We start from the raw sequence: 15740 nt of genomic DNA, 5'->3' as shown, positions 1-15740 counted from the left end.
GGGGGGGTTGTAAAGCAATGTGGTGCAAGTCATCAACAATTTATTCAATTTTCACTGGGAAAGTAAAGGTGCGCATTATTTAATGCAGGGGTCCCAAACTCGCTGTTCGTGGACCAATTGAGGCTGGCAGGATTATATTTTGCAGCTATTATTCGACATCAAAGTTTAGCGTTAGCATGACAGCCTGTACGTTTTTCTCACACACACTTCTTCACCAAAAAGGCCGTGTTCTGAAAATCTGTTCAAGTACTGAACTGCTATTGATTATGCACATCGCATTTAGAATATAAAATAGGACTTATTATTCAGATAGAATTTCATAAAGTATTTCGCTTTAAAAAATCTTAAGTTATCCTCCCACTTTGTATCCTTCTGATATACAGGGACAGAGGAGTTCCAGATAGGTAGAGATAGATGAAAAAAACAACTTCATCCAGACAATTTTTAACCTCCCTTCCAGGTTACTCTCATAAGAGACTGATTACCTTATTTTAGACATTTTGGGAAAAAATACAACTAGATGAGGTTAATTAAAATGGTAGACACATTTATGGAAAAGGCCATACAAAAAAGAAACGTTTTGTGACCAGAGAATAGAGGTTCTTCGCGTTATGGTCCAACAATTCCTCTCCCCGCACTTTTTTGTGTGTGTGGGGGGGGAGATTTTCGCAACAAACCATAAGCCATCCACACTTACGCACAAGACCTGACCATCTCTCACCTGAATTCCTCCAGTCTTGCTGGGGTCAACGATGACACCATTAGGGAGAGAAAGAGCCAAACGATTCACAGCTCGCGGTGATGTCACTCCGTTACTTCGGGGGGATGTGGCACCGTTTTGCACCGTGGACGAGGTGCCAGGTTCTCCATTTCCAACAATGATGGGAGGCAGGGAGAAATCTTTTTGAGGATTCTGGAGGAAAAAAGAACATTCCAGTTTCACTACAAGCTCCATTTGAAAACAAATAAAAATGAGGTTGTTTTCAACAGGTATCCTCTATTCCAACCAAACAATCCCCTTCAATCAGCAATTTAATCTGATCATCGACCAAAACTAAGCCATGATGTGAACTGTCGTGAATGCAACCAAGATGTGTTTTGAGCACTCATACGACCTTATGCATTGCAAGCAATGATAGTACATAACAAGATGGGCCACTTCTCTCTTTGAGCCAATTAAAAAAGTGTCCTCAAAATTTGGTGGCGCCCTCTTCACAAAAGCGCACTCTTTGCGAACAGAGTTACCCTACTTGAGTTTTTAAAAATCAAAGTGAAACTAGCAAGTTTTGGGATAAATTTCGGAAGAAAGCTTTTTAAAAATGGTTACGCTGACAAAAAACCTCTTCCGGAGGAAAGGGTGATTGTTTTCTTCGTTTAATTTGACTTTAGAATGAAAGGCGAGAGGTCATTAAAGTATAAATAACCTAAAACTCTGCACTGAACGAACTCGAACTGCTGATGAACAGCAGTCGATCTGCGCACGCAAGGAGGTGCTATTCCTATTCTTCTTCTGGAAAAACGAAAGAGAGCTTCAAAACAGACTGCAGCGCCATCTGAAGCAAAGAGCATACTTCCTGCGGACACTTTTTAGGCTGAGTGACCCATCTTGTCTTGTACTATCTTTGTTGCAAGCAACTTACGCTCCTCAATCAATTTAAATGAAGCAATCAAATTCGAGATAAAATTACCATGGAAAAGATGGTAATGAGATCTGTGGTGGCAACGACAGACATGTCAACTGTCTTGACTAAAAGGAGGAGGGGGAGGAGGAGGAGGAGGAGGAGGAAAAGAATTATAATTGCTCACCTTCAAAGTTTCCCCATTGACGTCACCCATTTCTCCCGTGACCTCTGTCTTGGGGGCGGGGATTTCTCGAATGATGGGTGTGGTCAGTTTTAAAACTGGCTTCTTCTTGCTTCTGCCGCCTCTCATGCCTGCCTCCAGTAGAGTTGTACTCCGCCTTTTCATCAGCTGGTTGTGGGAGAAAAAAATGTTTTAAAAGATAAAACGTTAGACATATAAAAAATATCGTCCATGTCCCATTCTAAATGTGTATGTGCATGAACATCCATTTTTTAAAATAGTGTGTCTGTCTGTGTGTGTGTGTGTGTGTGTGTGTGTGTGTGTGTGTGTGTGTGTGTGTGTGTGTATGTGTGGGTGTGTGGCATATGAGTTTGTGTGTGTGGGGGGGGGTACCCAAAATTACTCAAAATTTTGTCTTGTATTTTAACATATTATTATTATTATTATTATTATTATTATTATTATTATTATTATTATTACCATTATTATTATTTTACTCAGTTGTAATTATCTACGGTTGTGACTAACAACATTTGAAACAAAAGAGAATTTGACCTAAATTGGTGGATACACATCTATAGTCGGACACCGATAATATGTTTCAGGTGGTAAATCAGTTTTAACATTTTATGGACATACCTGACATGTAATATTATTATTACGTCTGATCTGAAGTAGATCAGAGGCAACGTTGAACAATATTGTGAACTATAATATTCAAAACAGAAACATAAATTTGCACACTTTATAATGCGTATGTTGTTTTCTGCCTCTTTAAGTTGCAAGTAATAGAAAGAGCACTGAAAAATCGGCACGATTAGCAACAATACACTTTTTTTTTAGTGCTCCAAAACTGCGTGTCTTCAAGCATTATCAATTAATGACTTAAATGTGCATCTTTATTTAAACTCCTATAACATGGAAAAAGTGTCCTGACAAGTTATTTCCTTTCATAGTCAGTATATGGTTCCATAGAAAGTGGTCGGTGGGCGCTCTGGTATGGTTTGCTCCTTCTTCCTATGAAACATCTAGGCTGTCGTCCTTAATATATCTTTCTTCTTTCGTTTGTGTGATGCTCTCTTGTAATATTTCCAATCTTCGGCACTTCATGATCTATTTGTCTAACAAATACCATAAAATTCTCACGAAACCAAACAAAGATCCTACAACATTTTAAACTCAAATTTCTTGATTCAGTCTTCAGGCTCAATCATGAAGACAAAAATGAGGTCTCACAACGATCCTATAACATTGTTTTTACACACAGACTTGACACAAAGGTTTACTTATGAAATACAGACAGTCACAACCGAAAAACACACAGCAAAATTGAGGACTGATTAACAATTGAAGCGTCATCTAAATTTTGTGTGTTTCTTCTAGCCTAGAAAAAAAAAATCTTTTATCAACAAACATACTTACATCAGGTAAAGAAATGTCCGTCAGGTTCTTCATCTTCCGTTGACTAATCAAGTTCCCCAGCATAGCTGTTGAGATGGAATGTGACAAAAAAAGTTAATCAAAAATAGGAGTTCAAATTTATGGTGTTTGATTAATAATATGATCACGCGATAACTTTGATATTCCCATGTCATAACCTATGTCAAGCACAGTGATATAAAGCCGTAATACATGGTAGCAAGGTTGTTTTTTTAAGCTTTTGATTTTTTAAACAGAGTTTGTAAAGCAGAGGCAGCCAGAAAAGCAAGACATTCAGATACTGACATTGACACTTGCCCAACAGACCAGACCATATAAGTACTCTGTAGAATATTACTTGGAAAAAGAACAGCGCTTGAAGGTTACAACCAAAGCCATAAAAAAGTTAACTACCCATAATATTATGTTTAGACATATTAGCACACACTTTGGGAAGAAGAAAGACATTGCTATCTGCAATGGGTTGTGGCAGCGTTAGAGATTTTTACAAGTTACTTGTTATTATTTTATTCACTGCATTTATCATGCTAGCCACCTGTCAAGGTCTAAAGCTTCTCTTCCGACTTAGATTTGAAAGGTCATCATCAGTCAATGATTAGACGAATTATAATGTAAAGCACAAAACAAGTAACTCTAGGAATAAAGATAAAGTAAAAAAAAACCCAACTAATATGCTTACTCTCTTCCTTAATACCCTCTGCACACTGCCAATTGGATTCATTAAAAAAAGTCAGAGAATATATATATATATACAATAACACATACATTGTACACAGAAATAGACCGACCAGTAAACTGATGAACATGCTCAGAGAGACACGGAGATAGCCCACATCTATATGTGCAAATGGAAGCAACAACTATCAGCCACCGATAAGTTTAACTTTAACAGACTGAGAGGGGATGGTTGGAGGACGCCACTGGTAAGTCCTGCTTCTTTTTCTCTCCCTCTGTTATTTCTGTCTGTCTGTCTTACTTTTTCACCGCATTAAATGTCCGTTAATTTGTCGATAAGTTGCTTTTTACTCAAAAAAATAAATAAACAAAAAACAGACTGACCTTTCGCATGGCTGAAGGAGCGCCCACAACCCAAGTCCTCGGAGTTCTTGCTTTGGAACTTCGTGTCTCCCCGTACGTCAACCACCGTCTGTCGCCTCACCACTTTGACATGACCCTGTGGGGAATGAAAACGTAGCTGGATATTCATAAGTTGTTTTTTAGTTGTTTTTTTCTTGGGGGGGGGGGGGAGGGGTTGTTATATAGTAGTTTATAAACCCCCATCGACAATATTTATAATATCATAATTTGATTTAATTAGGATGGGGCCGGCTTCCTACCCTGCCTGTTGAGGCCAACCAGGTCTGACAGAGATACATAAACATCCCAGCAGAAAGACTGAAATACTCGATAATGTATCCCCAATTTAGGGATCGAACTCGGGTCTCTTGCACGTGACATTGAGGTACCTAATCACTACACCACAGACGCTGAAGATATTGATGTGTGAAGACTTAGGTTCCAAAAGCATCCAAATAAACTGACTGTATTGGAAACAAAATATATTATCGGTTTCAGCATGGCAGATGCAAAAGAAGAGGCCCTGTTCTGCAACAATACACATGAACACCCACCCTAAAAAATTTTTTTTTTAAATTAATAAACAATTAATAAATAAAATAACTCCCCCCAAAACCAGTACTTTAACTCATTGAGTGCGCACATTTTGCACTATAAGAAGATGCCCTGTTTTGGAGTACTCTAAAAAAGAAGCATAACATTGTTATTCATATTTGATTTCTCAATTGTGCTTTCCTTATCTGAAACTTTAAAAGACCTGCAACAATTATGCAAACTACGAAATTTGCAAAGCGCATGTCTGATTTGTGTATGTTGGATTCGCTACGTACCACAACATTGCCTCTAGCCCTCTTCTGATCAAGCTTTTTATTTGTCTGCTGCATCCTTAAAGTGAGGAATGATTCTATAGTTCAAGCCGCATGCTATTGAAGACTGAGGTGAGAACTTTGCTTAACATTAGAAGGAGGAACAATGCTTCAAAATAAAGAAAAAGAAACAGAAAAGAAAGAAAGAAAGACAGAAAGACGGACAGAATGAAAGAAAGAACAAAAGAAAGAAAAAAAAAAGAAAGAAAGAATCAATATATTCCATCTAGAGGATAAATCAAAGCAAAAAAATAATTTTATTGTGCAAAACTTACAGATTTTACCACATGAAGCCAGGCTGTCCGGTTGACATTAGGGGTGATCACCCTGTTTTGCCTGAGAAGACAGAAAGAAAACAACAGAAATTTGAATTCGGTGCATAGATGTAGCCTAATGATGAGTAAAGTACTACTGTACTCATAAACTAACCCAGGGACATTGTACAAGTCTTTTCTAAGAAACATTTTAATAATCACAATTAAATCGCTATAAAATCGCACATTTTAATGAGAAGGGAAGATTTTTTAAATACCAAAGCAGAAGTAGGGAGAGTGCTCAGTCTTCAATATTATGTTCATTGAAAAGAACCCATTTCAATTTATAGACAAAAGCGTTACAGAATTGTCAGGTCTTCACATACCGATTCGAAACTTTAAAAAATAATAATAATTCAATTTAGCGGAGACAAATGCAAAGGGGAGTTTGCTGACAAATATTTATGATTTTAAAAATGCTTTTGTTTATTTTCTGGTAAGTGTTTTACGGCGCTCGCAACTGCATAAGGTCATATGAGCAGGCGAGACACATTAAACTTTTGCAGTATTTTTTATGATTAACAGACGTAATCTATTTTCCAATAGACTGACCATCAGTGTAATATTAGGTGAACCTTCTACTAGCTGACATAAAGTGCATCTCTTTCTCTGTTCTCTTATATACAAAAAATTCTTTGGCAATCAAAGGGATGTATTTGTATTTAGGAATTTGAGTTTTATCTCTAAGAGATCACGAAAACATTACTCCAGTAGCTGTAGAGGTGTCTTTAGGAACGTCAAAACACTTGCATGTAGTACTCAAAGCAATCGTTACAAGCAGACAGAATGATAACTAGTCCTGTCAAATGTAAGAAAAGAAAAAAAATCATCTCCAAGAAGAGAATATGACAGGAAAGCATCTCTGCATTAAAAAACAGAATTACAATAAGAAAAATTTATGTTGTCACCACAGTGAAAAGGTCGCATTTAAATCAAACAAAGAAGTCTATCAAAAAATGGAGGGAGTAAGACTTACCCATAATACTTGTAAATAATGGCATCTTCGTTGTCAATGAACATTTCACATGGAAACTCCTTGAACAGATCTATAGAACTGAAGGGAAACAAGAAAGAAAAACAAGATCTTAATTTTTCTTTCGTATGCAGTGGATTAAGTTTAGCTTTTGACAAAAAGAAGAGAATGAATCGGGACTCTGGCATTCTGGAATTATACTTCTAATAATTATAGATTCAAATGGTCTAGAATATAACATTCTAGAAGCAGATGGGTCCCTGAAGGAAACAAGTCTCCCCCTTCCCCCTCCCCAACCGAAAAAAAAGAAAAGCTGAAAAAAAACAAATAAACAAAAATTAATAAAAATAAAATAAACAAAGAATAAACAGACAAAGCTCTACCTTGTTGCAGGCTTACATTTTTTTAGCCAGTAAGAAGCGATATATCACCTAAGTTGTCACACACTGATTTATCTGTTATAGACAGGCAGAAGAGTGATTTATTCACAAATAGATAGACCTATGGATATACAAATCTACATGTCTTGTTTGTTTGAGCTGTGGGGAAAAAAAGAGGGTGGGGGGCCAAGCAAAATTTAGTTTTGTTCAGTAACTTTCATACTTGTGTGAGTGACTGGAAAGAAGCGGGCAGTAGGCTATGTGGGCATACAAATAGATTCCCCCCCCCCCAAAAATACCATTGAGTATTAAGTTAAAGGTTTATATCTAGTATGAGTTTTGCAGCACTTCAAGCACAATAAGGTCATATAAGTGCCAAAGATTACAGGTGTTACTAAATAGTAATATATAAACAAAAGGAGAAGGAGCAAGAGATAAGAACGATAGATGTTGGATAGGAAAGAAGGAGCAAACCACACCAGAGGATTTGCCAACCACTAACTTAAATCAACTAAAAAGAATACTCTACTTAACCATATCAAACATACTTCATTGTGAATATCATTAAAATTTATCAGTTACAATAAATTGTTTATCAGTGTCAAACAATGGCTAATATATCAGCAGAGGAGAATATTAAATTAATTATATTTTTCTATCGCGAAGTAGAAAAAATACAAGGTGATATTAGTAATGTTGTTACTTCTACCTTTATACATTTACAAACTTAGGCCTACTAGGTGGCGTGACTCACTATAAAAAGTCTATTGGTGGCCCTTGTGTTGTATGTTGAAGCCTTGTAAAGTCCTGAAATAAAAACAAAGCAAATTAAATTTCTAATCCATAATTAGGGTTTTACAAAGGCTAGAAAATGAAAAATACTGTTACATGCAAACTCTTATTTCATGGTATATGACATGACAAACATACATAATACTTGTATTAATATGGTTATCATTCTTCTTCTTCTTCTTCTTCTCCTTCTTTTTCTTCTTCTTCTTCTTCTTCTTTTTCTTTTTCTTCTTCTTCTTCTTCTTCTTCTTCTTCTTCTTCTTCTTCTTCTTCTTCTTCTTCTTCTTTTTCTTCTTCTTCTTCTTCTTCTTCTTCCGTTTGAATTATTAAACAAAATGTTGCTGTCATTCAATTGACTTTTGTCCAAAATTCACATCTTCCAGAGCCTGGGTTTTTTAACCGGGGCTGTGAACTATAGGCTATAAATGTCAAACTGATGCATAGCCTACTTAAAACTTAATAAACTGTTCTTCCAGACCAGTGATTGTCAACCTTTTCACAGCCAGCGCAAACTTTTGCGACATTAAAATTGCTCAAATCTTTGTACCATCCTCTTACACGTATTTCTAAGCGGAGCATAAAATAGCATCAATCATCATTCGGGTGGTCTCCTCCATTCACCAGAAAGATCAAATACCCCACAATTAGTGGGCAATTTTGCCCAGTTTGGCAAAAAAATGTTTTTGACAAAGTAAACTGACCTCTCTTGACAAGACCAGCACCTCCACTGGGCCTTTGGACACTAGATGGCACTCACGGTTCCACTGATGTTCCATTTCCTCTGGCTGAAAAAACAAGGAAAAATTAATAGTAGGCTTACATGTCGTATTATTATTATTGTTATTATTATTATTATTTTTATTATTATTATTATTATTATTATTATTAATAATAATAATAACAATAAACATGTTATCATTATTTATTATTATTATTATTATTATTATCATTATGATTATTATTATTGGTGTTGTTGGGGTTTTTTTATTATCATTATCTATATTATTATTATTAGGGTTTTGCGAAGATATTGAGTCTTTCAGCTGTAATTAAGATTCTTAACTTTTCTTAATAATATTGAAAAAATGTTTTATTGTGACACTACTTGTAGTACTCACGTCTGAGGTAGATCCCTTATGCATGAAGCCCATTGGCTTGTTGACACAGCCAGAGGTGAGCTTGTACTCCCGCAATTTGTGGACTTTGGGAATGACAAGAAGATGATAAAGATGGTAATTTTGTTCTTGATAATGATAACGATGATGAAGATGATGAGAATGAGAATGAGAATAGTAAAGATGATAAACACATGAAATACTACAACAATGTTGATAACAACAAAAAGGAATGGTTATCATTTAAGCAAGCAAAACAGCGGTGCTAGCAAAAGCAATCAAATCTTTTTTTTCCCATTGGTCTATATAGGGGAACTTACTTCTACCAGCAAGCACGTAATAGAACATTTCCGGTGGTCTCCCTTGGTATGCAATATGGCGGTTGTCATCATACCTGAAGTGAGGAGAGTTACCATAATAAGTAATATTATTTATGAAATTAAATGGGTCCTATCTGCATTAACATGTAAGAAATTTTGAGATACTGGACGTCAGAGTTTGAGAATTTTGAAAGCAAAAGCAGATAATAAATTATAACCTTCTTCATGGGTATTTTTCTCCAAGCAGAATAGCCATTAAGAACAATATGTGGCTAACAATAATATTAGATTATAGTGTGTTGCAAATTGAACCCGCAAAGTCATTACTTGGAATATTTGCAATATAAAATAAAATTATTCTCTAATCTCTAAAGACGTAATGTGTTTTTGGCTGGGTTCTTTTCCTTATTTTAAAACAAAATTTGTTTAACTCCAATATCAATTTTAGCTTAGAATACTGTCATCGATGATGGACAACTGGGCAGAAATATTCAAATATCCATCCTCCTCATTCTATCCCTGTTTTTATATTGCCTTACATTGTGTATGTGTGTATGTGTGTGTGTGTGTGGGGGGGGGGTAAAAATTTTTTAGTAACGTTGCCTATAAAATAAAACACTGGGGCGGCCCAGGGAGGGGGAGGGGGGGGTGATGATGATCAGGATGATGGTGGCGATGGTGGTCGACATAATAACTGCTATTTAGTGCAGTAAAAACGATAGGCAGGCAGAAAACAACGGAAAGAATGGCACTTGATCGATGACATAACAGAAAAAAAGCTTGATTTGCTAGATGACAATGACTATTGGTATCCTAGAAAAGAAAAGGATTTGTCGGCTTGTAACCGAATGATCATTGGTTGCATCCCACAGGAGCCCAATGTTGTGTCCTTGGGAAAGGCATTTTAAAGGAATTTCCCTCACTTCATCCAAGTGGAAATGGGTGCTCCGCTTAAGATAGTAAAACATTTGTAAATTTGTTAGTGTTCAAGTGCACTATATGCTTTCCGGGAAGCCGACAAAGCTTCTGAGTGTTCTAGGGTCTGCTGGGGTAATAGTAGTTGTAAAGTGCATAGAGCACACTACTGGAGTCTGTGGTGTTGTAGAGAGACTACGATGTTACATGCAGGAGTCTCGAGGTCGATTCCCAAGAGGGAATAAATTTTTATCAAGTATTTTGGTCTTTCTGCTGCAATTTTGTATCTTTCACTTCACCGGTGGGCTCTGATAGGCATCTTATGTCAGTAGGGTGTTAAAAAAAAAATACATTAAAAAATAGAGCATGTTGTATAGCCTCGTTTTTTAAATTTTTTTATTGAATAGGTGTTTTATGACACTATCAATAGAGTTTTGGTCAGGTTAGCACCAATGTATGACCTGGATATGCACTATTTTAATCATTGCAATTATTATAATGTGTGCAAACCTGTCATATGCCACCACTTTGGCCACCTCCTCAATCATCTCAGTGGGAAAAAGGTGTTTGAAAGCTTTCGTTGTTTTCAGCAACCATGTCACCTGAGGGAAGAGATGAGCATTGTTCACCAAGAGTTTTGTTGACTTGACGGCGGAGGAGATATACGAGTAGCTTTGATCTCAGTTCTTTGATATTTGACTACCATAGAGGGGCTATAGCTTTGGTCTCTATTTTATGATCTTGACTACGACAGGGCAGCCCCAAAAAATAGTTTAAAAATAAAGGGAAACAGGCTCCTACCCTGATAGTTAGGATATCCCCATTTGTAAATGGATGTGAATAACGTAATACGAGATTTTTAAAAACATTGTTTGAACATAAATGAGGGATACAAAGTTTGAGTCGAATACCACCAATATTAATGTATTGTTTAAATAAATGTGTATGTGTATGTAGTTTGTGCAGAACAGAAGCAAGTCGACGGCCTGTTCTTCAGATGTACATGTACTATAAGCCCAAAATTGTGATTTTTTCAATTGTAGTTTCTTAATCTGTAGTACCCATTGGGTGTGCTCGAGCAAAATGTTGTTGAAATTCAGATTGTAAATGTTGAAAGAAGCCAGAAAAGATTTTATACATAATTTGAGTATAAAGAATGGATTACAATTCTTTTCTCTATGCAGAAAGTTTTTGGTTTGTGGGCCTAGGCCAAAAGTGGAAAGAACCTCACCCTCTTGATATGGTCTTGTGTTCTGTAGACTGGATTTGTTTCCAATACCTCTTGCAATTCAAAGCTGATCTAGAATGACAAATAGAGGAAAATCTCGATAATATAATATGCAAAGGCAGATTATCTAAACAAAGTGTACTCTCTTATTCTCTCTTCATTTACCTCTAAAAAATAAAATTCAGAATTTAAGGATCCTAAGAATATCGCTTTTACACAGACTGACTATTGCGACACACTGACTCATATCTTCCGTGATACCAAATGCCCTGGCTGAGTCTCCTTTGGAGAATCAAGGAAGTCAAGATTTTAAGGGTTTGAAGTTGCTTAATATTTTGGCAATCAACTTCGGCTATGCCTACAACTCAGGAAAAGCTGTAAAAATCATGTGCATTACTTTAGTCCTATTCGATATAATGGATGGAAAGCCAAAGAGAAATAATAATGAATAAAGACGAAACATAATATGAAAGAAATTGGTACACAGCAGAGTTGCTGGCTCACTTTTGGCTTATCTTTCTGTTTTCTGTTCCCTTTTAGTGTTAATATCCAGGGTTCAAAAGCAATACTTGAAGTAGTATGTTAACTAGTTTCATTTTGCAACCATCTTCGTATAAAGTTAAGATATTGGCGTTTGTGGCAAAGCATTTAGGTACTTCACCAGGACAAACAGAAGACCCAATTGAGTTCGATTAACATTTGGGCTGAATTGTTATATGGAATATCTCGGTCTTTCTGCAATAGACGTTATATCCCTCTCAGTCCAGGTTGGCGTAGACAACAAGGTTAAAGCTCGTCTCATAAATCACTTAAATTAAGTCAATGAGAGCGTAGAATGCCTACATTTAAAAAGAATAAAAATGAAAGTACAAGGCATTAAATCTTCATGTCATATAAGAAAGAGAATTACTGGGAATCCAGAGACCCTGAAGGCCAGAGCATTTTCTTAAAGCCCTCAGAACGTTTTAAACTATTGCTTGCCAACCTCAACGATATCGCCATTTAGGGGGCAATTAGGTAATTTTAGTGAGTGGGCAATCGATGAGGATCACCTTGGTACTGACAGGTTTTACATATTATGCTGCACTTTGAAATGAACATGTGTGTAGGAGGGCAGTTAGAAAAAGTGTTAGCCTCTTTAAAGGTGGAAAAATGGGTTGACAAACACTGCTTTTGGCTTAAGTTCAGATTATTATAATATATATCTCGAAATGGCTTACACGACAACCATTGAAACACATCTTGGACAAACAAACCAACATGGTAAATTATAATGTAGCACCAATCTTACACTGGCTTTGACTTGCTGGACTTTGCCCTTTTTGTAGATTTGTCTTTGTTTCCGCATGGTTGCTGGGCCGGCGTCAGGGTCGTCAGGGTTGAAGTATCTGAAAACATTATCATTAATTTTTATTTTTTTGTTTTTGTTTTTTGTTTCTGGGTAAGCTACGTTTGCATGACAGTTAATGATACTATTACTATTTCTACTATATATACTATTTTCTGCTGCTGATGAGCTGCTGTAGCTACTGTTACTACTATCATTATCGTTGCTGCTGCTTCCACTGTAGCTGCTACTACATATTATTGTACTGCTCCTCACTTCATCACATTCAGAATACTTTAGTTTGTGAGTGCATTCCCTGAGAGGCACTGTGAGGTCAGCGTGACCCCGGGGTCAGAGCCCGGGCAACACGTTTTTGTGTTTTCCACTTTACTCATATTATTATGCGCAAAATAAATTGTATCGGTACACTCTGGGAACCCCATCCCACATGCATGAAGAAATAGAACTTATGTTTTGAAGAATTTAGATTTATAACAATTTGGATAATTAGAAGCTATTAGTTTTTTATAAACTAAAAACTGAGTATGGGAAGAGGAGAATGTTGAAGCTGTGTGTGACGTAAGTTACGTAACCACAATTTAAAAAGTAGATATATGAACGATAGATGTGCCTGATATTTTTGTACAATGAAAGAAAACACATTAAAAACAATGTACCCACCAAATGAAGTCATCGGAACTCAAATAGTAATCCCATACAAACAAAAAGAACACACTAGATCAACTATAATAGTATTATAATATTACTATATTGCTCTATCTGCTTTCTTTCACTTTCCAGTTCGTTGAAATCGATTGACTGACACACACCTTCACTTATAAAGTTGTTACCTTCACTACACTGAACCATTAATATTTCAAAAAAGTTTTATTGTTTAATTGAAGAGGAACAGCGCTTGCTCGCAAAGTCGTTGCGCAGTCTTTAAGGTCTGTAAGTGTTGTGATTTCATAATAATTTCACTCTCCTCAAACTGTCCACGATACCTCGGCGCTCGTGTCTCAAGTCACGCTATGGTTTTTGGCAAATAATATGAACTTTTTAGAGCTATTGGAGCGCAAATTTGGTGAATTTATACCTCAAATTAGAAGTGATTGAACACAACACAGGTCACTGACACAGATAATTGTAAAAAATGCCTTTTCACCAACTGCAAGAGCAAGAATTGTGCCGGCCGTGTCTTGTTTAAGCGTAGGTTTTCAATAATCTGAATTCTTCCTAGGCCAAGATCATGTGTATTCCCAAATGCACTATTACTCCTCTTTTTGATCCGAATCCACAACCGGATGGTCGGATCAGACCCAGTCCAAACGTCCGTGAGTTTCTGAGCTTTCCCACGTTATCGGACATCCTGAGGTGAAGAGTTCATGGCTCTCGCTCGTGCGGAGCTCGAAATAAAACTTTGTGTCACAGCGAGGTGGAATCAGGCGCTCGTCAATTTTTGGGCATCTGGAGTTATTGGTATCATCTTAAAGCTTGTTTTTTTTTACCATCTCTTGATGTAAAAATACACGTCAGTCTTGAATAGAAGTCAAGGTATTTACGATTGAAGGAGGTCAGGGTCGCCTGGTTTCAGAGGAAAATTAGGCCTAGCGCGGTCAACAAAGTTTGGTGATTTCCAAAGCTTGAGAGTCCTTGAAAACTGAAAATGTACTTTGTGTGCCTTTAATAAATGGTTTTCAGTAAATTTCACACTGAAAGAAAAGTGTTTTTAAATGGACCTGAAAAGTGTTAAGTCAAAAAACAAAAAATTCTATAAAAATTGCCAAACTGGCGGGAAAATGTATGTTTCTCCAATTTCGTTACTTTGACAAGGTCTTTGACGAGATTTCACCACGAGGCCTCAGTGAGCCACTAAGTATTCTGATTTTGGGCAAAATGTGACGCAGTGTAGTACATGTACTACTTCTGCTAGGCTATAACTACTGCTACATGATGTACTACTATAAAAATAGTGCGGTCAAAAAATCGTGGCGCAACTTTTCTCCAAATATCTCTTTATCGGGTGAATCAATGTCAGCAACGCACAGCAGTTTGTATCTATTTGCCTTAACTTAATCATATTTTTCCTTGAGGCTGCATTTTTAAAAAATCGTTTCTTCTTAAATGTTTAATATAAAAGAATACTATAGATCTCCAATTTGAAGTATCTCACTTTCGACTGTTTGAGATGGGCTCTGATCTCCTCGTGGGAAGTTGAACCCGGTTTGATAGCGAAGTTGGGTCAGGGGAGGCATGTTTTTCTTCTTCACTTTTAAATGATTATGTTTTTGTTGTTTTTCTTGGTTTTAAATATTTAACACCCCTCTCTCCCCCTTACCCATTCAAAACTCGACAACAAAGTTCGCGCTGCGCAGACAGAGTAGATCTTGCCGTTGGAAGTTGAAGCAAAAAATGAATTTATGTCGTGGCTAATTCCCCCAATGATGAACATGATGAGAGAACTGTACCTTTACAAACAGTTTGTGAATGCCTAATCTGCTCATAGCTTGAGACTCAAATAGAATAGCAGGACGTGAAGGAAATACAGTCAAACCTACACTAACGACCACCTGTTCCAGACAATCGCCTGTACAAACGAGAACTCCCCCCCCCCCCCAACCACATCCGTGCATATCCTACGGGTGTTTCTTTTTTTTTTCGATATTATAATAACATTGTCCAAGAAAGCCACCTGTCTAAGATGGCTACTTTTCTCCTCGACAATCGGCCGTTGTGTTGGACAGGTTCGACTACATTTGACCAAAAAATCCTTTAAAAAAAGAAAAGTGTATTTTCATGCACAAGCTCAGACACATCCATTATTATGGAGACACGGCGTAAATGTAGAAAGTGGCTGACAGAACAAACGACAAAGTACATGTACTTGTATTTTCCCTTACCTTTTGCTTCGACTAGTCGCAAGGGTCATCATGCGAACCATTCGGAAAGCATGCTTGATGAAATCTGATTTCTGTGGAAGAAGAGAGTCCGGTATGGGAGTAACGTTTCAAAACTAAACCAACATATTAAATAAAATATACATACTATTTAGTTTTGATAAGAGTTTTACGGCACTGGCAACACAATAAGGTCACATAAGCGCAAAAATTAGAGGTGTTCCAAGAGAGAAACAAACACAAAAAAGGAGGAGAGATAAGGACCATAGATGTTTGATAGGAAAAAAGGAGCA

At 36.7% G+C, this 15740-nt stretch overlaps 1 protein-coding gene across 1 annotated transcript in view; it reads right to left on the bottom strand.

The window, feature by feature from the left end:
• LOC101848192 overlaps positions 1 to 15740 on the bottom strand; it is a gene marked incomplete in the record, with an annotated part of 32330 nt that overhangs the window by 11867 nt on the left and 4723 nt on the right. Inside the window, 13 exon segments of the mRNA XM_035968985.1 lie at positions 722 to 913; positions 1807 to 1971; positions 3226 to 3290; positions 4303 to 4417; positions 5462 to 5522; positions 6477 to 6554; positions 7608 to 7660; positions 8347 to 8430; positions 8764 to 8846; positions 9081 to 9154; positions 10506 to 10597; positions 11227 to 11295; positions 12515 to 12574. Of these exon segments, the coding sequence (XP_035824878.1) occupies positions 722 to 913; positions 1807 to 1971; positions 3226 to 3290; positions 4303 to 4417; positions 5462 to 5522; positions 6477 to 6554; positions 7608 to 7660; positions 8347 to 8430; positions 8764 to 8846; positions 9081 to 9154; positions 10506 to 10597; positions 11227 to 11295; positions 12515 to 12574 (1191 nt within the window).

Source organism: Aplysia californica, unplaced genomic scaffold (genome assembly GCF_000002075.1).
Source record: "Aplysia californica isolate F4 #8 unplaced genomic scaffold, AplCal3.0 scaffold00103, whole genome shotgun sequence".
Lineage (NCBI taxonomy): Eukaryota > Metazoa > Mollusca > Gastropoda > Aplysiida > Aplysiidae > Aplysia > Aplysia californica.
The sequence above is the reverse complement of the archived record's forward strand: the minus strand, read 5'-3'. Positions and strand labels throughout refer to the sequence as shown.